At 47.5% G+C, this 22032-nt stretch overlaps 1 protein-coding gene across 1 annotated transcript in view; it reads left to right on the forward strand.

The window, feature by feature from the left end:
* Positions 1 to 20800: 20800 nt before the first annotated feature.
* Positions 20801 to 22032, forward strand: part of LOC140457198 (amino acid transporter heavy chain SLC3A2-like) — a 22366-nt gene continuing 21134 nt past the window's right edge. The window contains exon 1 of the mRNA XM_072551260.1: positions 20801 to 22032. This exon is cut by the window's right edge and continues 207 nt beyond it. Within this exon, the coding sequence (XP_072407361.1) occupies positions 21798 to 22032 (235 nt within the window). The 5' untranslated portion in view covers positions 20801 to 21797.

The following is a 22032-nucleotide window of genomic DNA, read 5'->3' on the forward strand; positions in this document are numbered from 1 at the left end:
CTGGAACTGACAGTATCAGCTCCACAGTTGGTCTTGTTGAGATGCCTTCATCTCAGCTGTGGGTACTGCCCCTTGTCAGGGGTCTGGGAGAACGGTAGTAACGGGAGGTGGGGTGGGTGGGTGGGGGGGGTCACGGGTAGTAACGGGAGGTGGGGGGGGGGGCACGGGTGGCAACGAGTGAAGTTCCTATTGTGGACCAGAAACTCAAGTGCAAGAGAGCATTGGGCTCACTATAAGCCTGCTATAACTGAGAGGGTGTAGTCTGATTAGGAATCAGCTCTTGTACCTGACCAGGGGCCAGCTCCACTACTGTGGAGTTTCTGATTGGAAAAAAAATGTATTGGTGGTGCGTGGGACATTTTTTGAGTGTGTGTATGTGAATGACAGGAGTTAATATCCACTCAGACCTGCTGCTGAGGTCAGTGAGGAATAGAAGGTGGTCAGCAGTGGAATCAATGGACAATGTATCTAGCCTGGTTGGCGTCTCTGGACAGTCACTATGTTGTTACAGTCACTATGTTGTGATAGTCAGTGTCTCTGGATGGCCATTATATTGCAATGGTCAGTGTCTCTGGACGGTCACCATGACCTGTGAGTCACTATATCCTAGACTCTACATGATAGGCAGTGTTCCCTTTGGGATTAAATTCCACGTCTCTGTGACTGATTCTGCCTTTGGGTCTGCTGATCTCTTCACTTACACAAATTATCTTTGGATGTTGAATCATGATGGTTTTATGTATGACGATCAATGTGAGATGGGAACTGGGGACTGCTGGCTGACATGGGTCACTTGAAACACTGCTTGGATCAAATTCAGTTTCCATCTCCATGCAGGAAATGGGGGTGTTTTTAATTCCATAGCTTTATATCCCTGTAGTTTTCTCCCTGTAGTTTTATCCCTGGTTGCTTGCTCAGTTTCAGCAGGGTGGTGGGAAGGATCAGCATGAGGTCTCTCCACTCTATCCCAGGTTCAGTGGTTCCACCTTCCCCCAACCCCCCTGCCCCCATGTCCTGTGGGATGAGAGAGTAGAAGATCTTGCATGGGGCCCTGGTCCTTCCATCATTTAGGTCGAAATGTTAAAAGCTAGCCTTTTGTCTTGTTGTAATTATGACGAGGGGCCTTATAGGGAGAAGAAACGGCTTCAGCAAGGAAAACAGCAGTTTCTAAGACTAACATATTATAACAGAACATTAAAATGCTTTCAACTCTGTACACTGAATTTGTTTTGTCTGTGTGGGATATCTTCGAGGAGAAAGTGAGGACTGCAGATGCTGGAGATCAGAGCTGAAAATGTGTTGCTGGAAAAGCGCAGCAGGTCAGGCAGCATCCAGGGAACAGGACAATTGACGTTTCGGGCATGAGCCCTTCTTCAGGAATGGCTTATTCCTGAAGAAGGGCTTATGCCCGAAACATCGATTCTCCTGCTTCTTGGATGCTGCCTGACCTGCTGCGCTTTTCCAGCAACACATTTTCAGCTGTGTGGGATGTCTGTCTAGGATGTCTGGATGTACTGTCTGGGTTCAGCGTCTGGGCGACCTGTTGGGTGTCTGGGTGTACTGTCTGTATGGGTTCAGCGTCTGGGCGACCTGTTGGGTGTCTGGGTGTAGTGTCTGTATGGGTGCAGCGTCTGGGCGACCTGTTGGGTGTCTGGGTGTACTGTCTGTATGGGTTCAGCGTCTGGGTGACCTGTTGGGTGTCTGGGTGTAGTGTCTGTATGGGTGCAGCGTCTGGGCGACCTGTTGGGTGTCTGGGTGTAGTGTCTGTATGGGTTCAGCGTCTGGGCGACCTGTTGGGTGTCTGGGTGTACTGTCTGTATGGGTTCAGCGTCTGGGTGACCTGTTGGGTGTCTGGGTGTACTGTCTGTATGGGTTCAGCGTCTGGGTGACCTGTTGGGTGTCTGGGTGTAGTGTCTGTATGGGTGCAGCGTCTGGGTGACCTGTTGGGTGTCTGGGTGTACTGTCTGTATGGGTTCGGCGTCTGGGCGACCTGTTGGGTGTCTGGGTGTACTGTCTGTATGGGTTCAGCGTCTGGGTGACCTGTTGGGGGTCTGGGTGTAGTGTCTGTATGGGTTCAGCGTCTGGGCGACCTGTTGGGTGTCTGGGTGTAGTGTCTGTATGGGTTCAGCGTCTGGGTGACCTGTTGGGTGTCTGGGTGTACTGCCTGTATGGGTTCAGCGTCTGGGCGACCTGTTGGGTGTCTGGGTGTACTGTCTGTATGGGTTCAGCGTCTGGGCGACCTGTTGGGTGTCTGGGTGTAGTGTCTGTATGGGTTCAGCGTCTGGGTGACCTGTTGGGTGTCTGGGTGTAGTGTCTGTATGGGTGCAGCGTCTGGGCGACCTGTTGGGTGTCTGGGTGTAGTGTCTGTATGGGTTCAGCGTCTGGGTGTAGTGTCTGTATGGGTGCAGTGTCTGGGTGACCTGTTGGGTGTCTGGGTGTACTGTCTGTATGGGTTCAGCGTCTGGGTGACCTGTTGGGTGTCTGGGTGTCGTGTCTGTATGGTTTCAGCGTCTGGGCGACCTGTTGGGTGTCTGGGTGTAGTGTCTGTATGGGTTCAGCGTCTGGGTGACCTGTTGGGTGTCTGGGTGTAGTGTCTGTATGGGTGCAGCGTCTGGGCGACCTGTTGGGTGTCTGGGTGTAGTGTCTGTATGGGTTCAGCGTCTGGGTGTAGTGTCTGTATGGGTGCAGTGTCTGGGTGACCTGTTGGGTGTCTGGGTGTACTGTCTGTATGGGTTCAGCGTCTGGGTGACCTGTTGGGTGTCTGGGTGTAGTGTCTGTATGGGTGCAACGTCTGGGTGACCTGTTGGGTGTCTGGGTGTAGTGTCTGTATGGGTTCAGCGTCTGGGTGACCTGTTGGGTGTCTGGGTGTAGTGTCTGTATGGGTTCAGCGTCTGGGTGACCTGTTGGGTGTCTGGGTGTACTGTCTGTATGGGTGCAGCGTCTGGGCGACCTGTTGGGTGTCTGGGTGTACTGTCTGTATGGGTGCAGCGTCTGGGCGACCTGTTGGGTGTCTGGGTGTACTGTCTGTATGGGTGCAGCGTCTGGGCGACCTGTTGGGTGTCTGGGTGTACCGTCTGTATGGGTTCAGCGTCTGGGTGACCTGTTGGGTGTCTGGGTGTAGTGTCTGTATGGGTTCAGCGTCTGGGTGACCTGTTGGGTGTCTGGGTGTAGTGTCTGTATTGGTGCAGCGTCTGGGTGTAGTGTCTGTATTGGTGCAGCGTCTGGGTGTAGTGTCTGTATGGGTTCAGCGTCTGGGCGACCTGTTGTGTGTCTGGGTGTAGTGTCTGTATGGGTTCAGCGTCTGGGTGACCTGTTGGGTGTCTGGGTGTAGTGTCTGTATGGGTTCAGCGTCTGGGTGACCTGTTGTGTGTCTGGGTGTACTGTCTGTATGGGTTCAGCGTCTGGGCGACCTGTTGGGTGTCTGGGTATACTGTCTGTATGGGTGCAGCGTCTGGGTGACCTGTTGGGTGTCTGGGTGTAGTGTCTGTATGGGTGCAGCATCTGGGCGACCTGTTGGGTGTCTGGGTGTAGTGTCTGTATGGGTTCAGCGTCTGGGTGACCTGTTGGGTGTCTGGGTGTAGTGTCTGTATGGGTTCAGCGTCTGGGCGACCTGTTGGGTGTCTGGGTGTACTGTCTGTATGGGTTCAGCGTCTGGGCGACCTGTTGGGTGTCTGGGTGTAGTGTCTGTATGGGTTCAGCGTCTGGGTGACCTGTTGGGTGTCTGGGTGTAGTGTCTGTATGGGTTCAGCGTCTGGGTGACCTGTTGGGTGTCTGGGTGTAGTGTCTGTATGGGTGCAGCGTCTGGGCGACCTGTTGGGTGTCTGGGTGTAGTGTCTGTATGGGTTCAGCGTCTGGGTGACCTGTTGGGTGTCTGGGTGTAGTGTCTGTATGGGTGCAGCGTCTGGGCGACCTGTTGGGTGTCTGGGTGTAGTGTCTGTATGGGTTCAGCGTCTGGGCGACCTGTTGGGTGTCTGGGTGTAGTGTCTGTATGGGTGCAGCGTCTGGGCGACCTGTTGGGTGTCTGGGTGTACTGTCTGTATGGGTTCAGCGTCTGGGCGACCTGTTGGGTGTCTGGGTGTAGTGTCTGTATGGGTTCAGCGTCTGGGCGACCTGTTGGGTGTCTGGGTGTACTGTCTGTATGGGTTCAGCGTCTGGGCGACCTGTTGGGTGTCTGGGTGTACTGTCTGTATGGGTTCAGCGTCTGGGTGACCTGTTGGGTGTCTGGGTGTACTGTCTGTATGGGTGCAGTGTCTGGGTGACCTGTTGGGTGTCTGGGTGTACTGTCTGTATGGGTTCAGCGTCTGGGTGTAGTGTCTGTATGGGTGCAGTGTCTGGGTGACCTGTTGGGTGTCTGGGTGTTGTGTCTGTATGGGTTCAGCGTCTGGGTGACCTGTTGGGTGTCTGGGTGTAGTGTCTGTATGGGTGCACCGTCTGGGCGACCTGTTGGGTGTCTGGGTGTACTGTCTGTATGTGTTCAGCGTCTGGGTGACTTGTTGGGTGTCTGGGTGTACTGTCTGTATGGGTTCAGCGTCTGGGTGACCTGTTGGGTGTCTGGGTGTACTGTCTGTATGGGTTCAGCGTCTGGGTGACCTGTTGGGTGTCTGGGTGTACTGTCTGTATGGGTTCAGCGTCTGGGCGACCTGTTGGGTGTCTGGGTGTAGTGTCTGTATGGGTTCAGCGTCTGGGTGACCTGTTGGGTGTCTGGGTGTACTGTCTGTATGGGTTCAGCGTCTGGGCGACCTGTTGGGTGTCTGGGTGTAGTGTCTGTATGGGTTCAGCGTCTGGGCGACCTGTTGGGTGTCTGGGTGTAGTGTCTGTATGGGTTCAGCGTCTGGGTGACCTGTTGGGTGTCTGGGTGTAGTGTCTGTATGGGTTCAGCGTCTGGGTGACCTGTTGGGTGTCTGGGTGTAGTGTCTGTATGGGTGCACCGTCTGGGCGACCTGTTGGGTGTCTGGGTGTACTGTCTGTATGGGTTCAGCGTCTGGGCGACCTGTTGGGTGTCTGGGTGTAGTGTCTGTATGGGTGCAGCGTCTGGGCGACCTGTTGGGTGTCTGGGTGTAGTGTCTGTATGGGTTCAGTGTCTGGGTGACCTGTTGGGTGTCTGGGTGTAGTGTCTGTATGGGTGCAGCGTCTGGGTGTAGTGTCTGTATGGGTGCAGTGTCTGGGTGTAGTGTCTGTATGGGTTCAGCGTCTGGGCGACCTGTTGTGTGTCTGGGTGTAGTGTCTGTATGGGTGCAGTGTCTGGGTTTAGTGTCTGTATGGGTGCAGCGTCTGGGTGACCTGTTGGGTGTCTGGGTGTAGTGTCTGTATGGGTGCAGTGTCTGGGCGACCTGTTGGGTGTCTGGGTGTACTGTCTGTATGGGTGCAGCGTCTGGGTGACCTGTTGGGTGTCTGGGTGTAGTGTCTGTATGGGTGCAGTGTCTGGGCGACCTGTTGGGTGTCTAGGTGCAGCAGCATCTGAATGGGATGTCTGTATCTGGGCATGGTGTCTGAATGCATTGTGTGTGTGTGTGTTTGTGTCTGGGACAGTTTCTGTGCAGGGTGTCTCTCTGGTATACGGAGATATGGGGAAAAGACTGGAGACTGGCTATAGGCAATGGAACTAGTTCAGTCTCAATGGACTGAATGACCTTCTGTGCTATAGCAATTTGTGATTCTGTGAATTACTTCTTCCATTCTTTTTCTAATTCAGTCCACAATCAAAAATTAAATAAGATTAAAGAATGGTTTTTCCAACATTAGATGGACTGAATGGCCTTTTTCAGATCACCGCTCCCTCTGAATAGGAGGGAGATGGGCTGAGTGGCCTCCATGCTGTGGAACACCTGCAAGAATGTGCTGCACCAGTAGATGGTGTTATTGAGCCAGTTGGGGCCCTCTGCTCAGCTGTGCCACCCTGTGGGCCTCAGTGATTTCTTATCCATTGCAAAGATAAGGCCATTCAGGCCCTTCAAAACCATCCACCATTTCGAACAAGGTGTGGAGATTCTGATGTTGGATTGGGCTGGATAAAGTCAGAAGTCACACAACACCAGGTTACAGTCCAGGTTTACTTGAAATCACTAGCTTTCAAAACACTGCTCCTTTGTCTGAAAGTTCATTTAGAACAAAAAACAGTACAGCATAGGAACAGGCCTGTCAGCCCACCATGTCTGTGCCGACCATGATGCCATTCTTAACTAATCCCATCTGCTGCACATGGTCTGTGTCTCTCTATTCCTTACCTATTCATGTGTTTTTCTCAATACATTTTAAAGTTGCTATCATATCTGCTTTTATCATCTCGCCTGGCAGTACTTTCAAGGAACCTACCAATCTTTATGTAAAGTACACACCTCACACATCTCCTTTAAACTTACCTCTCACCTTAAATCAAAACCACCCTGAGAAAAAGACTCCACTCTATCCATCCCTTTCATTTTTACATACTTCTATCGGATCACCCCTCAGTCTCTGACACTCTAGCGAAAACAATTCGACATCTCCTTATAGCTAATACATTCCAATGCTGGAAACATCCTGATAAACCTTTTGGATTGTCTCCGAAGCCTCCACATCCTTCCTATTGTGTGGTGACCAGAACTGTGCACAATACTTCTAATGTGGCCTAGATATAGTTTTATACTCAGTGTCTCAACCAATGAAGGTGAGCATGCTGTATGCCTTCTTTACTATTTTATCCACTTGTGTGGCAATTTCAGGGAGCTTTATACACTTGCACCCCAAGATCCCTCTGTATATCAATGCTCCTAAGGGTCCTCCTATTTACTGTATACTTTCCTCAAGCGTTTGACCTTCCAAAACGCTTCACTTAACACTTGGCCGGATTAAACTCCATCTGCCATTTCTCTGCCCAACTTACCCCTGATCTATATCCTGCTGTATCCTTTGACAACCATCCTCACGATCTGTAATTCCACCAATTTGTGTGTCGTCTACAAACTTACTAATCAGACCACCTACTTTTCATCAATAATTTATATTGATTACAAACAACAGAGGTCTTAGTAATGATCTTTGCAGAACACCACGGGTCACAAACTACCAGTCTGAAAAACACCATTCATAACTACCTCTGTCTCCAATGACCAAGCCAATTTTTCATCCAACTTAGCAACTCAACTGTGGATCCCAGGTGACTTAATTTTCTGGACCAGCCTACCATATTAATCGGATCACTTAATACCTCAGAAAAACAAACCTTGAAGTTTTATCAGCTTTGACCAGTGATCTACGAATATCAGTTCTTAGTTAGACAACACTCCTGAAAAGTTTCTGTGATTAGTAATACCTCTTTTGATCGAGGGGCACAAAGTTCAGTTTTTTTTTTACTGAATACTGAGTTTAAATCCCTTGCTGCAACTGAATTTGAAGTGCAATCATTGAGATTAATATCCCGAAATAAAATTGCAGCATCTTGCTTTATGCTTAAAGGTCACTTATGGTGGTTATAATAATTCCAATTACTGTAAAATAATTAACCAATAAGTATTCAGTGAGGGACAGAAGTCCAAATAACTGTTTCCTCAGCATCATGGTCACCTGCTCTTTGCCAACATTTTCATTTCTGAAGATTTGCATTTATATACCACCTTTTACAATCTCAGGGCTCCCCAAAGGGTTCCACAACCATCAAAATACATTCTGAAGTGAGCTGGAAAATTTCTCCAAACATCACTAGGACCATCTGTTCTGGTGTTTGATGAAGAGATAAACATTAGATCCAGAAATCGAGACCTCCCCTCATTTTCATCCCATAGATGGCTGATGGTTAAAATACATACAAGAGAGAGGACAAGGTCTCTGTTTCTGGCTGTATGAAAACTGATGGGGCCTCCTGATGGGGCAGCAGTCTCTCTCTCTCCCTTTCTGTCTGTCCCCCCTGATGAGGCAGCTCTCTGTGAGCCCCTGATGTGGCAGCTCTCTTCCCTGTGATCCCCGAGGGGGCAGCTCTCTTTCTCTCTCTCTCTCTATCCTTGGTGTGGGTCCTCTAATACTGCTCCAGTATCTCAATGTTCTATGTCTGCCAGACAGCATGCCCTCACCACAGTCCCTCAGAGTGTCACCCTCTCTCTGACCATGTGAAACTTACTCAGTGCTGACCCTCCAACAATGTGTCGCTCCTTCAGTGCTGACCTTCCATCAGTGCGGCACTCCTTCAGCGTTGACCCTCCGATATGTGGTGTTTTTCCCTCAGCGCTGACTCTCTGACAATGCAGGGCTCTCTCAGTGCTAACCCTCCGACAGTGCAGCGCTCCTTCAGCACTGACCCTCCAATAGTGCAGCACTCCCTCAGCACTGACCCTCCGATAATGCAGCGCTCCCTCAGCACTGACCAACCAACAGTGCGGCACTCCCTTAGCTCTGACCCTCCAACAGGGCAGCACTCCCTCAGCACTGATCCTTCAACAGTGCAGCACTCCTTCAGTGCTGACCCTCCAACAGTGCAGTGCTCTCGTAACACTGACCCTCCAATAGTGCAGCACTCCCTCAGCACTGACCCTCTGACAGTGCTGCACTCCTTTGGCACTGACCCTCTGATAGTGCAGCTTTCCCAATGTTAGTACCAGGCTGGGGTTTGAACCCAGAAGCTTCCTATTCAGTGATGAAGCCTCCTCCCCACTCAGCCATGTCTTACACCCGGGGATTGGGAAGGTTCTGCTGTTAGCTCGTATGGGGAAGGATGATAAGGCACTGGAGATTCGGGCTTCAGTGGCCAGTCTTTGCTGGGGGTCTGGTCTGCTGTTGTTCTTGGTGCATGCAAAAGGCAATGACACGATCATATTCTCCTGTGATGCACCCTGCAGTTGGACAGTTGACTTGGATGGCTGACAAATGACTTCAGGGTTTTCTCCCATGCATCTCTCCAGCCCCTCCCCCACCCCCACTCCCATCCAGTGTCTTGTTGGAGCAGAATTTGTTACGATCTTTTTGCTTCGTTGGACTTGCACAATTTTAATCTGCATTACTCACAGTCCTGATAAATCCTGTGTTAACCTTTGGTTCCCTTGTACTCCCATCGCTTCTCATTCAGGCCTGGTTTATTTATTGCCAAAGTCGTTTGTTGAACTGGGATAGCACAGCTCTGTAAATGCTCAGTCAGTATGGGATGAGAGGACGGTGCAGGACTGGCAGGTTTTAGTCCTGAAATAACACTTGTGAAGTGTTTCCATCAGATAGTTTCACAGTCACTTCTACTGAAATATTTTTACTTTAAGATTTATGTGCATTGAATTCAAATTGACAATCTGCGCTGATGGGATCTGAACATTCATTACAGTTTGTTTATTGTTTGCAAATGCCCTGAGTATCTCGCTTGCTCTCTCCCTCTCCCCCTCCCCCTCCTCAGAGCCAGTGGTTGCCAGCACTAATCTCACACAGTGCCAATACTGTTTCAGTGCATGCAGTGTGGCTGTGTTCCCACTGGGGATTAATGAGCCTTTTGTCATGCCTCAGATGATCAAATATTCACTGAGCTGAGATGCCTCAATGCTAACTCAATGTGACAGAGCTCAACCCCTAGAAACCTGGTCGAAGCAGGAGTTCCCCATTGATCAGAGAAAGACAGAGTTGCAGACAGCAATGAGAGAGTCGGAGATATAGTGAGTAAAAGAGACAGTGAGAGACAGACAGACATAATCACATGGTCACACAAACAAAGCAATTGAGAGAAGACTGATTGATTGTGAGGGATGAACATACAAAGATTGAGACTAAAGGGGGAAGAGAGACCGAGGTGGGTAAGTTTGTAACCCTACTTGCACAGAATTAAAATTAGGCTCATTGAGGTAAAGAGGGAGACAGCTAGACAGATATAGGCTAAAAATCCCCTTTTTTTGCTGTCTGCCATTCTGTTGAGGAACAGAAGACCCTTCACCGAGAGGATAGACGATCTGTAACCTAACTCCACATATCCACCTTTGCTCCATTTCCCCTTTAATCCCATCGGTTCACACAATACTCTTCTCGATTTCAGATTTATAAGTAACAATTACACTTTGTGAAAGAGACTTTGAAATCTCAGAACATCCCTGTGTGTGTCAGTATTGTCCACCTTTACTCCTGAAATATCTGACCTGAATTTAAACACATTCCCCCCACCCACCACCCCACTGTCCTGCACTCCCTAATCAGTTCCTCTCAGTTTCCCTTTTAAAACCTGGATCGAATCACCTCTCAGCCTTCTCAAATTGAAGGTAATATAACTCCGAGTTTGTTGAATATTTCCTTGTAGCGTAACCCTTGGTCTGTGGATCATTCTGGTAAACCTCTGCTGCAGTCCCTCCAAGATCACTCCCTCCTTCCTGAGGTGTAGTGCCCAGAACTGCTCCCACCGTAGTTTAACCAGGGCTTTGTACAGCTGAACTGTGACATCTAACCCCTCTGTATTCTAGTCCTAAACATAAAACCGCCAGCATTAACGAGGCATGGGTTCTTTTCTGGACCTCCTCAGACATGTTATTGATCTATTTTACATCTGCAATGTTCCAAGATTTTCACTGCTTCGCATTATCCCTTTTGGTCCAAAGTAACCTCCCATTTCTCAGCATTGAGATCATGTGCATAAACAGAAATTGCCGGAAAATTTCAGCTGGTCTGACAGCATCTGTGGAAAATTGAACGGAACTGAACAAGGGTCACTGGACCTGAAACATTAACTCTGCTTTCTCTCCACAGATGTTGCCAGACCTGATGTGTTTTCCCAGCAATTTCCCGTTTCCAGCATCCTCAGATCTTGTGTTTTTTTTTGAGATTGTTCTGCCAGTTTCATTTTATCGATCAATCTCAATATAATGTTCAGCTTCTACCTTAGTATGGGTGGGTTGCGCTTCGGCGGGTCGGTGTGGACTTGTTGGGCCGAAGGGCCTGTTTCCACACTGTAATGTAATGTAATCTAAATCTACACGTTCCCCAGAAAGGTGGTAATTTTAAATCTGAGCTAGATAGTTTTTTTTTGTCAAGCAAAGGTATGAAGGGAAATGGCCCAAAGCTGGGTATATGGAGTTGGCCCACAGACCAACCATGATCTCAGTAAATGGCAGAACTGGCTTCCTAGGCTGAATAGCCAAAACGTGTTCCTACATTCTTGCTTTCTCCAGCTCTGCCTTTCTCTTTTTATCTCTCTCTCCACACCCCCCCATCTGTCTCTCTCGATCTCTCTTTCTCTGTCTGACCACCTCTTAATCTCTGACCATCTGTCTCTGTGTTACTGTCTTTATCTCTTTGTCTCTGTATTAATTTCTATAATGTTGAGGGGTCGGTATTCGACTGGGATGGACAAAGTTGTGTGAGTTTTAATTTCTATATGTCTGTATTTTTCTTACACTGTTCTCTTCCCATCTTTCTGTCCAGCACTCTCTTCCTCTTTATCTGCCTGTCCCTTTCTATCTCTCTGTCCCACTCTCCCTCTGTCTGTGGGACCACTCTCATTCTCTCTGTGTGACTGTCAAGGTCTTTTTCCTGGGGTGGGGAGTCCAGAACTACAGGGTATAAGTTTAGGGTGGGAGGGGAAAGATTTAAAACAGAACTAAGGGGCAACCTTTTCACGCATGTATGGAATGAGCTGCCAGAGGAAGTGGTGGAGGCAGATACATTTACAGCATTTAAAAGGCATCTGGATGGATATATAATAGGAAGGGTTTAGTGGGATATGGGCCAAGTGCTGGCAAATAAGACTAGATTAATTTAGGATATCTGATCAGCATAGACAAGTTGGATCGAAGGGTTTGCTTTCATATTGTGCATCTCTATGACTGTTCCTCTCTATCTCTCTGCTGCACTCTGTCCCTCTCTGCTGCACTCTGTCCCTCTCTGCCTGTGTCCCACTCTCTCAGTGTGCCTGTCCCTTTCTATCTCTCTGCCTGTGTACTTGCCCGTTTCTGGAACTAACAAAAACAGCTGAAAGTTGATTATACCTTGGACAACAGTTTCCTTGGAACCTTGGAGATATTTCTGGCAGATGCTGGAGGTTTCAGATCCAATTTCACTTTGTAAACATGATACAACATGTTTAGTGCATCAATGCTGAGTTTTTTCATCTTCAGAACATCCCCAGCCTTGTGACACTCAAATCAATCTCACAGCACTGAAGTGTTTAATTGCCATTTTATACAGCATCCGATATAAGGTTAGTATTAGAAATAAAAACAGAAAACGCTGGAAAGTCAGGCAGTGTCTATGAAGATGGAGAGAAACAGAGGGAATACACCAGGTTTCTGTCACACAAAGTTGTTATGATCAAACTAATCTGAGATATTCACTTCTGTATCTCTAGTCACAGAGGCTGTCTGATCTGCTGAGTTTTTCCAGCAATTTTGAAAGTCCATTTTGAAAGTTGAATTTTCCAGTGCCACAGTATTCTGTTTTTGAAACAAATGTTTATCCTCTTCAGTTGCACAACCTTCAATATTTTAACCCAGCAAAAATCAAATTTATGACCCCTTTCATGGATCCTGTGAGAAAGTGCCTGCAACCTGACTGGGGGGACAGTATTATAGATAGTCACACTCACCTGTGCAGTTCTTACCAATCCAGGTTTGAAACGGGGGGAGGATGGGTCAGGGAGAACAGTAGCTGAGCAAGCACAGAATGTCAGATCATCAGAACAAGTTGAACATGCAAAGGATTTGGAGTAGAGGTGGGTTAACAGGAAGTCAGAGAGTTGTGAGACTGCAGTGTGGAGATTGGGACTGAGGTAACTGTATATCCATATTCAGGATAGATATAGAGCCATATCTATATATAATTTGGAGATGCCGGTGTTGGGCTGGGGTGGGCAAAGTTAAAAATCACACAACACCAGGTTACAGTCCAACAAGTTTATTTGGAGGCACTAGATTTCGAAGTTACCGCAAATTCTGTGCTTGTATGATTCTGCTCCACAACCACCTGAGGAAGAAACAGTGCTTCGAAAGCTGGTGCCTTCAAATAAACCTGTTGGACTATAACCTGGTGTTGTGTGATTTTTAACCATATCTATATAAACACTTATAGAGACATATAACCACATATAGAATGTGTGTAGATAGCAGTGGGAATGATGAAAATAGGAACAGAGAGGTGGAATAATGGGGGCTATTGGATCCATGGAAGATATAAAAACACAGGGGCCAGTGAGGCTGAGTGATGTGTTATGAATTGACATTGAGCAGGGTTCCAGTGACCTCACAGCCTTGTAAACACATGGTTTCTATTTCAGTTTGTCAGCTTCTGTGACCTTAAATCTGCTGATGAGTCCTGGCCTGGCTCAAACATCAGATTCTGGGCCTGTTTACCAAGTGTCTGATTTCGCAGTTGGAGAGACTGAAAACTGGGCACCTTTGAGAGGTGTGGTGGGGGAGGAGGGGAATGGGCACTCAGATGGCAGCTCAGGGGGTGGGCTCCCGTGTTTGGGGGGGGCAATTCGGGTTGAACATTTGCAGGGGGCAGCTTGGGGGCTGGGCACTCGCAGGAGGCAGCTCAGGGGCTAAGCAGCTTAGGGATTAGGCACATGGAGACCTCTGTTGCAGTAAGAAAACTCTACTAGATTCCAGTTCTCCCCACAAGCACCTTCACTACCAGTACTTTCCCTCCTCATCGGTTCCACTGCTTCCCTCTTACCCCCAAGGGTAATGGTCATCTCTGTATTTGTTGGGAGGCTCCAGCTGAGTGAGTGATTCAGGACCAAATAAAGGTCTCACAGTGGCATCTGGGCACTGGACACATTGTCCTGAGAAAACACTGGAGACGTTGGTCTCAGTGAACAGTGGACACACTGATCCCAGTAAATACTGGACATTGTGGTCTCAGCAAACACAGGACATAAGAACTAGGAGCAGGAGTAGGTCATATGCCCTATCGAGCCTGCTCTGCTATTCAATAAAATCATGGCTGATCTCTTCATGGATTCAGCTCCACTTACCTGCCTTCTTAACATAATCCAACATTCAATGCAGTAGCTTCAACTGCTTCACTGTGCAGAGAATTCCAGATTCGCAACCCTTTGGGTGAAGAAGTTCCTCATCAACTCAATCCTAAATCTGCTCCACTTTATTTTGAGGCTGTGCCCTCTAGGTCTAGTTTCACCTGCCAGTGGGAACAACCTCCCTGGTTCTATCTTATCTATTCCCTTCGTAATTTTGGATGTTTCTAAAAGATCTCCCCCCAGTTCTTCTAAATTCCAATGAATATAGTCCCAATCTACTCAATCTCTCTTCATAACCAACCCTCTCAAGTCCAAAATCAACTTAGTGAACAACCTCTGCACCCCTCCACGTGCCAGTACATCCTTTTCTGGTTTCACAAAACATTTGACACACTGATCAACAGTAAATACTGGAGACACTAGTCTCAGTGAACGCTGGAGACAGTGATCACAGTGAAAACTGGACGGCTCTCAGTAAATAATCACAGTAAATACCGGAGACATTAATCACAGTAAACAAGTTGCTGATACTAGGCTCACATTTCCAAAACACAAGATCCTCTGGCTGCAAAAATACAAACTTGGAATAACAAGTTGTGTCTGTGACAGGGGTACAATCTTAAGGAGGAACCTCCCCGTTCAGACTCTGTCCCTGTCAGGAGTTATAGTCATAGAGATGTACAGCACAGAAACAGACCTTCGGTCTAACCCGTCCATGCCGACCAGATATCCCAACCCAATCTAGTCCCACCTGCCAGCAGCCGGCCCATATCCCTCCAAACCCTTCCTATTCATATACCCATCCAGATGCCTTTTAAATGTTGCAATTGTACCAGCCTCCACCACTTCCTCTGGCAGCTCATTCCAAACACGTACCACCTCTGCGTGAAAATGTTGGCCCTTAGTTCTCTTTTACAACTTTCCCCTCTCACCCTAAACCTATGCCCTCTAGTTCTGGATGCCCCCACCCTAGGGAAAAGACTTTGTCTTTTTACCCTATCCATGCCCCTCTTGATTTTATAAACCTCAACAAGATCACCCCTCAGCCTCCAACGCTCCAGGGAAAACAGCCCCAGCCTATTCAACCATTCCCTGTAGCTCAAATCCTCCAACCCTGGCAACATCCTTGTAAATCTTTTCTGAATGCTTTCAAGTTTCACAACATCTTTCCAAGAGGAAGGAGACCAGAATTGCACGCAATATTCCAACAGTGGCCTAACCAATGTACTGTACAGCCGCAACATGACCTCCCAACTCCTGTACTCAATACTCTGACCAATAAAGGAAACGCCTTCTTCACTATCCTATCTACCTGCGACTCCACTTTCAAGGAGCTATGAACCTGCACTCCAAGTTGGCTAAACAGAGCAAGCACGAACTGGGCTCCCAGCTTAGTCACACAGTCAGCACAGGGAATGGTGTTTAATACCTGGCACCCACCTAACCACAAATAGGGCAAAGTAAATCATACTCTCTCCCTCTGAAACACACAATTGGAATGGTGCAGGAAGGAGCCACTGGCCCATCAGGGCTGCCTCAGCTCTTGGAGGATTTTGGCTCAGGGTAATTCCCCCAGCTTGTTCGCGAGACAAATAACCCCAGCCTGCTATGATTTGGAGATGCTGGTGTTGGACTGGGGTGTATAGAGTTAAAAATCACACAACACCAGGTTATAGTCCAACAGGTTTAATTGGAAGCACTAGCTTTCGGAGCGTCGCTCCTTCATCAGGTGGTTGTGGAGGACACCTGATGAAGGAGTGGCGCTCCGAAAGCTAGTGCTTCCAATTAAACCTGTTGGACTATAACCTGGTGTTGTGTGATTTTCAACTCTGCCCAGCCTGCTATTTACTTTTAGTTGCAATGTGCAGTGCACAGAAAGATCCCAGAACCTGTTTCCCTGTTTGAGCGAATCTGGCTCAGTTGCTAATCAGAATCATCAACAGGTAAAAAACCAAGTACTCTCTCATTTTCTTGCTGGCTGTGAAAGCCTCCAAGGCTCATGTGAGGCAGCGACTTCCAGAGCCAGGGATCAATGCCATGATCAGCTTCCTGACGTTGTGCATGGAATACAATGCTTCATGGAGAACATTACAAGTGGGCCTTGGCTTAATGTCTTTTCCAAAGATAACACCTCTGACAGTGCAGCACTCTCCTCAGTAGTGACCCCTGACAATGCAGTGCACCCTCAGTTCTGACCCTTTGACAGTGTGGCACTCCCTCAGAACAGACCTTCTGACAGTATGGTGTTCCCTTCTGATACATTAAGATCCTTAGGTAAGTACAGTGACCAGTACTGTATACGTACTCCAAATGCAGTCACACCAATGCCCTGTATATATGAATCATAACCTCCCTTTGCAATCAATTCCCCTTGTGATAAACAATAACATTCAATTAGCTTTCCTAATTACTTGCTGTACCACATATTAACTTTCTGTGATATATTCACGAGCTCTGCAAGCTCTCACTATTTAGATGAAATGCTTCTTTATTCTTTCTGACAAAATGGACAACTTCATATTTTTCCATATTATTACTCCATTTGCCACATCTGTGCTCACTCACTTAACCTGTCTCAGTGACTTTGCAAGCACCTTATGTTCTCTTCACAATTCATTTTTCTCTCTTCTTTGTGTCATAAGCAAATTCATTTCCCAGACTTTTGGTCCCATGATCCAAATCATCAACAGTAATTGTAAACAGATGAGGTCCCATCACTGATTCCAATGACACCCCAGTTGATACATCTTGTCAACCTGAGAAACCTCCATTTAAATCTGCTTCCTGTTAGCCAGTCAATCTTCTATCCACATTAATATTTAACCCTTAAACCATGAGCTTTTAAATGCATTCTGGAAATCTCAGTACAGTATATCTGTTGATCCCCATTATCCTCAGCTTGTGTTACCTCTTCAAAGAACTTAATTTGATTGGCCAAACAGGATTTGCCTTTCACACAACTGTTACCCCTCAGCTCCAACAATTTACTCAGTGCCACTTCCCTGGTGATTGTGACTTTCCTGAGTTCCTCCTTCCCTCTCATCTCCTGATTTACATTTATTTCTGGGATATTAACATATATCTGTCAGTTCTCATATAACTTGATAGTTTTGCGATCGTGCATTACAAGAAAATTGTGCAATAGCCACGCCATTTAAACTCATGGGGCCAGAATCATGTTATAGCCAATACAGGTAAGGAAAGTTCTACAAATAAATTCTTCAATCATCTTAAAGCCAATTCACTTTGAAGAAACATACAATGCAGCAGAATTGATACAATTTTATATTACTTTATAATGGCGACTGATGCAAACCCCCCTCCCCCATATTCTGATGAAGAGTCACTGAATTTGAAACTTTAACTCTGTTTTTCTCACCACAGGCCTGCTGAGTTTCACCAACAATTTATATTTTGATGCAAAATTCCTGTTCAATTCACTTGCTGTTTCTTTATTTTCCACTATTCAATCTCCAGACTTGCTTTCTATAGGATCAATGCTCACTTACAAATGGACCCCACCACCCCTATATTTCTCTCCCCACCCCTATCAACTTTCTCTTGTCAGATCCACTGCCCCCTGCCCACCAACCCACCCTCCACTCCCAGCACCTACTGCCACCGCAGGAAATGCAAAACCCATACTCACACCTCCCCCCTCACCCTTCCACATCCATCAAAGTTTCACCTGCATGTCCACACATGTTGTTGCTCCTGATGCGGTCTCCTCTACATTGGGTAGATAGAATGCCTACTCACAGAGTGCTTCAGAGAACATCTCCGGGACACCCACACCAACCAACCCCACTGCCCCATGGCTGAGTACTTCAACTCCCTCTTCCTACTTCGCCAAGGACATGCAAGTCCTGGGCCTCATCCATCACCACTCCCTAACCACCTGAAGCCTGGAGGAAGAACCCCTCATCCTCCACCTTGGGACCCTCCAACCCCATGGCATCAATGTGGATTTCACCAGTTTCCTCATTTCCCCTCCCCCCACCTTGTCCCAGATCCAACTTTCCAACTCGGCACTGCCCTCATGACCTGTCCATCTTCCTTCCCACCTATTCACTCCACCTTCCCCTCTGACCCATCACCATTACCCCCACCTCCATCTATCTATCGCACTCTCAGAGATCTTCCCCTCCAGCCCTACCACCCCTCCCATTTATCTCACCACCCCCTTGGCTCACAGCCTCATTCCTGATGAGGCTGCCTGAAACGTTGACTCTCCTGCTCCTCAGATGCTGCCTGACATGCTGTGCTTCTTAATTTCTCTCTTTATGAATGTTTTTTTATATGCTGCCCACTTTTCTGACTCAATGCTCCACAATTATCTGCTTTTCTTTACGTTTGATACTATCATTAACCTTTCTCGTTAGCCATAGATGGCAGATCCATCCTTGAAACTTTTCTTGCTGGTTGAAATGTACCTGATCTGGATACTCTGAAATCGTCTCTGCTATCTATTGACATAGCCTTTAACCTAATTTGCCAATTCACTTCAGCCAGCTCCTCTTTCATGTCTTGATAATTCCCCTTATCTAAATTTTAAAAATAGTCTCAAACACACTCATTCCTACATCAAACTGAATGTAAGATTCAATTGCATTATGCTTGCTGTTTTGTTGGGCACCTTTACCATGAGATCATTAATTAAGTGTATTTTATTACACAGCACCTGGTTCAGTATAGCCAGCTCTCCGATTGGCTTGATAACATGCTGTTCCAAGAAACTATCCAGGAAAAGTTCCATGAATGTTTCATCTTTGCCCATCTGAATTTTTTAGTCTGTATGTAAATTCTCCTATTCCTGTCATTTTGCCTCCCTGACAAGCTCATTTAAGCTCCACTGTAACATGTGGTGAATGCTGGGATCCATATACCATTCCTACAAGTGACTTATTGCTTTTATCCTTTCTGATCTCCTGGGTGGCCTTGTGTACCAGTCACTGGAAGTAAGCATGCAGCTACAGCAGGCAAATAATCTGTTAACCTTAATAGTGAGAGGTTTTGAGTAAAGGGACAAGGATGTCTTGCTACAATTACACAGGGCCTTGGTGAGACCAAATACGAAGTATTGTTTCCAGCTTTGGTGACTGTCACTAAAAGATGTTCTAGCTATGAGGGAGTACAATGGTGAATGTTGGGATCCATATACCATTCCTACAAGTGATTTATTGCTTTTATCTTTTCTCATCTCAACTCAAACCATTTTTTACAACCTTGTCCCTAAACCTAGGTAGTCCTTTTTTCTTGCGTACATGCTATCATTAATGAACAGAGCCACCCTCCATCTTTTCTTCCCTAAAATATCCTGCACCCTACAATATTCAGGTGTAATATCCACATAATCTGACAGCCATGTTTCTGCCATGGCTACTAGAACATAGCTATTTTGTTTTCAATTGCAGACAGTTCATTCCATATCCTAAGTACTCACAATGTGAGAAAAGTTTATCTCACCTTTGCATTGCTTCTTTTACAGTGCCTTCTGGTTCTTGAGTCTTTAGCACAGAATAATTTCTCCTTGTCCACTCTGCTAGACACCTAATGAGTTTGAAAAACTCTATCAAATCTTCTCTAAGCTAACTAGTGTTTTGAAATACATTCGATGTTTGGGGGGGGGGAGGGGGGAAGGATATGTGAGAGAAAGTGTAGTGACATGGATAGAGAACTGATTGGCAGACAGGAAACAAAAAGTAGCAATAAACAGGTCATTTTCCAGTGGCAGACAGTTATTAATGGGATACGTCAGGGATCAGTGTTTGGCCACAAGCTATTCACGACATGCATGAACGATTTAGATAGGGAACTAAATGTCTCTAAGTTTACAGAGGCTGAATCATGAGGAGGCTGCAGAGATGCTTCAGTGTGATTTGAACAAATTGAATTAGTGGGCAAATGCTTGGCATATGCAGTTTAATATGGATAAATGTGAGGTTATTCACCTTGGTAGCAAAACCAGAAAGGCAGATTATTATCTGACTGGTGAGAGATTGGGAAAAGGGGAGGTACAGAGAGGCCTAGGTGTCCTTGTGTACCAATCACTGGAAGTAAGCATGCAGCTACAGCAGGCAAATAATCTGTTAACCTTAATAGCGAGAGGTTTTGAGTAAAGGAACAAGGGTGTCTTGCTACAGTTTTGGGTGGCTCAGTGGTTAGCACTGCTGCCTCACAGCGCCAGAGACCCGGGTTCAATTCCTGCCTCAGGCGACTCACTGCGTGGAGTTTGCACATTCTCTCTGTGTCTGCGTGGGTTTCCTCTGGGTGCTCCGGTTTCCTCCCACAGTCCAAAGATGTGCAGGTCAGGTGAATTGGCCATGCTAAATTGCCCATAGTGTTAGGTGAAGGGGTAAATGTAGGGGAATGGGTCTGGGTGAGTTGCTCTTCAGAGGGTCAGTGTGGACTTGTTGGGCCGAAGGGCCTGTTTCCACACAGTAACTAATCTAATCAATTACACAGGGCCTTGGTGAGACCAAATATGAAGTATTGTTTCCAGTTTTGGTGACTGTCACTAAAAGATGTTCTAGTTATGAGGGAGTACAATGACGGTTTATCAGACTGATTTCTGTATTGACAGAACTAAGATATGAAGAGAGGCTGGATCAGTGTGCTACAGTCACTGGAATTTAGAAGAATGAGGCTGAAAAGCTCATGAAAATTCTATTAGGACCAGAGAAGGTAAATGCAAGAAGGATATCTCCTTTCCTAACCTTCTCTACTCAGAGCAGAATAATCCCAATTTCTCTAGTCTCTCCATATTTCCTGAAGTCGTTGTACCCCTGAGATTTTTAGTAACTCTCCTGCAGTGTGAATACTGGAAGTTCCACCTTAAATTTTGCAGTGACGAGGAGGAAATGGAGGAGGAGGCTGGTAGAGCCTTTAAAAGGGGAAGGGAGTGAGGTGGGGTTCCTCAGAGAAAGAGAGACGGTCTGGAAACTAATTAATCTGTTACAGAGAGCACGGACGCAGTTCTGTGGTGTAGTGTTGGAGGACTGTAGCAGGATTATTACAGCAATAGTATTAGAGGGCTGTAGGAAGCAGCATTACGGGGCTGCGGGAAGCAGTATTGCAGCTTCACGGGGCTGAGGGAAGCAGTATTGCAGCTTCACGGGGCTGAGGGAAGCAGTATTGCGGTATCACGGGGCTGCGGGAAGCAGTATTGCAGCATCACGGGGCTGAGGGAAGCAGTATTGCAGCATCACGGGGCTGAGGGAAGCAGTATTGCAGCTTCACGGGGCTGAGGGAAGCAGTATTGCAGCTTCACGGGGCTGAGGGAAGCAGTATTGCAGCTTCACGGGGCTGAGGGAAGCAGTATTGCAGCTTCACGGGGCTGAGGGAAGCAGTATTGCAGCTTCACGGGGCTGAGGGAGGCAGTATTGCAGCTTCACGGGGCTGAGGGAAGCAGTATTGCGGTATCACGGGGCTGAGGGAAGCAGTATTGCGGTATCACGGGGCTGAGGGAAGCAGTATTGCGGTATCACGGGGCTGAGGGAAGCAGTATTGCGGTATCACGGGGCTGAGGGAAGCAGTATTGCAGCTTCACGGGGCTGAGGGAGGCAGTATTGCAGCTTCACGGGGCTGAGGGAAGCAGTATTGCGGTATCACGGGGCTGAGGGAAGCAGTATTGCGGTATCACGGGGCTGAGGGAAGCAGTATTGCGGTATCACGGGGCTGAGGGAAGCAGTATTGCAGCTTCACGGGGCTGAGGGAGGCAGTATTGCAGCTTCACGGGGCTGAGGGAAGCAGTATTGCGGTATCACGGGGCTGAGGGAAGCAGTATTGCAGCTTCACGGGGCTGAGGGAAGCAGTATTGCAGCATCACGGGGCTGAGGGAGGCAGTATTTTCTAGTTTCAAGGCCGACAGCAGTGTTTTTGGAGAGCCGCTAACATGAGCTCTGAGGCCGGGATGAAGGACGCTGAGCTGGGCCTTAAGGAGGTCGAGCTGAACGAAGTAGACCAGGAGAAGCTGCCGATGACAGCGGGCCTGGCTGGGGACACGAACGGGGCTCTGAAAGGGGAGAAGGGGGAAGCGAGTCCCGGCTCGGGCCCTGGAGTTGGGCCTCCGACTCCCACTAAGTTCACGGGCCTGAGTAAAGATGAGCTGCTGGCGGTGGCGAGCAGCC

This window comes from Chiloscyllium punctatum, chromosome 31, assembly GCF_047496795.1.
Source record: "Chiloscyllium punctatum isolate Juve2018m chromosome 31, sChiPun1.3, whole genome shotgun sequence".
NCBI classification, from domain to species: Eukaryota; Metazoa; Chordata; class Chondrichthyes; order Orectolobiformes; family Hemiscylliidae; genus Chiloscyllium; species Chiloscyllium punctatum.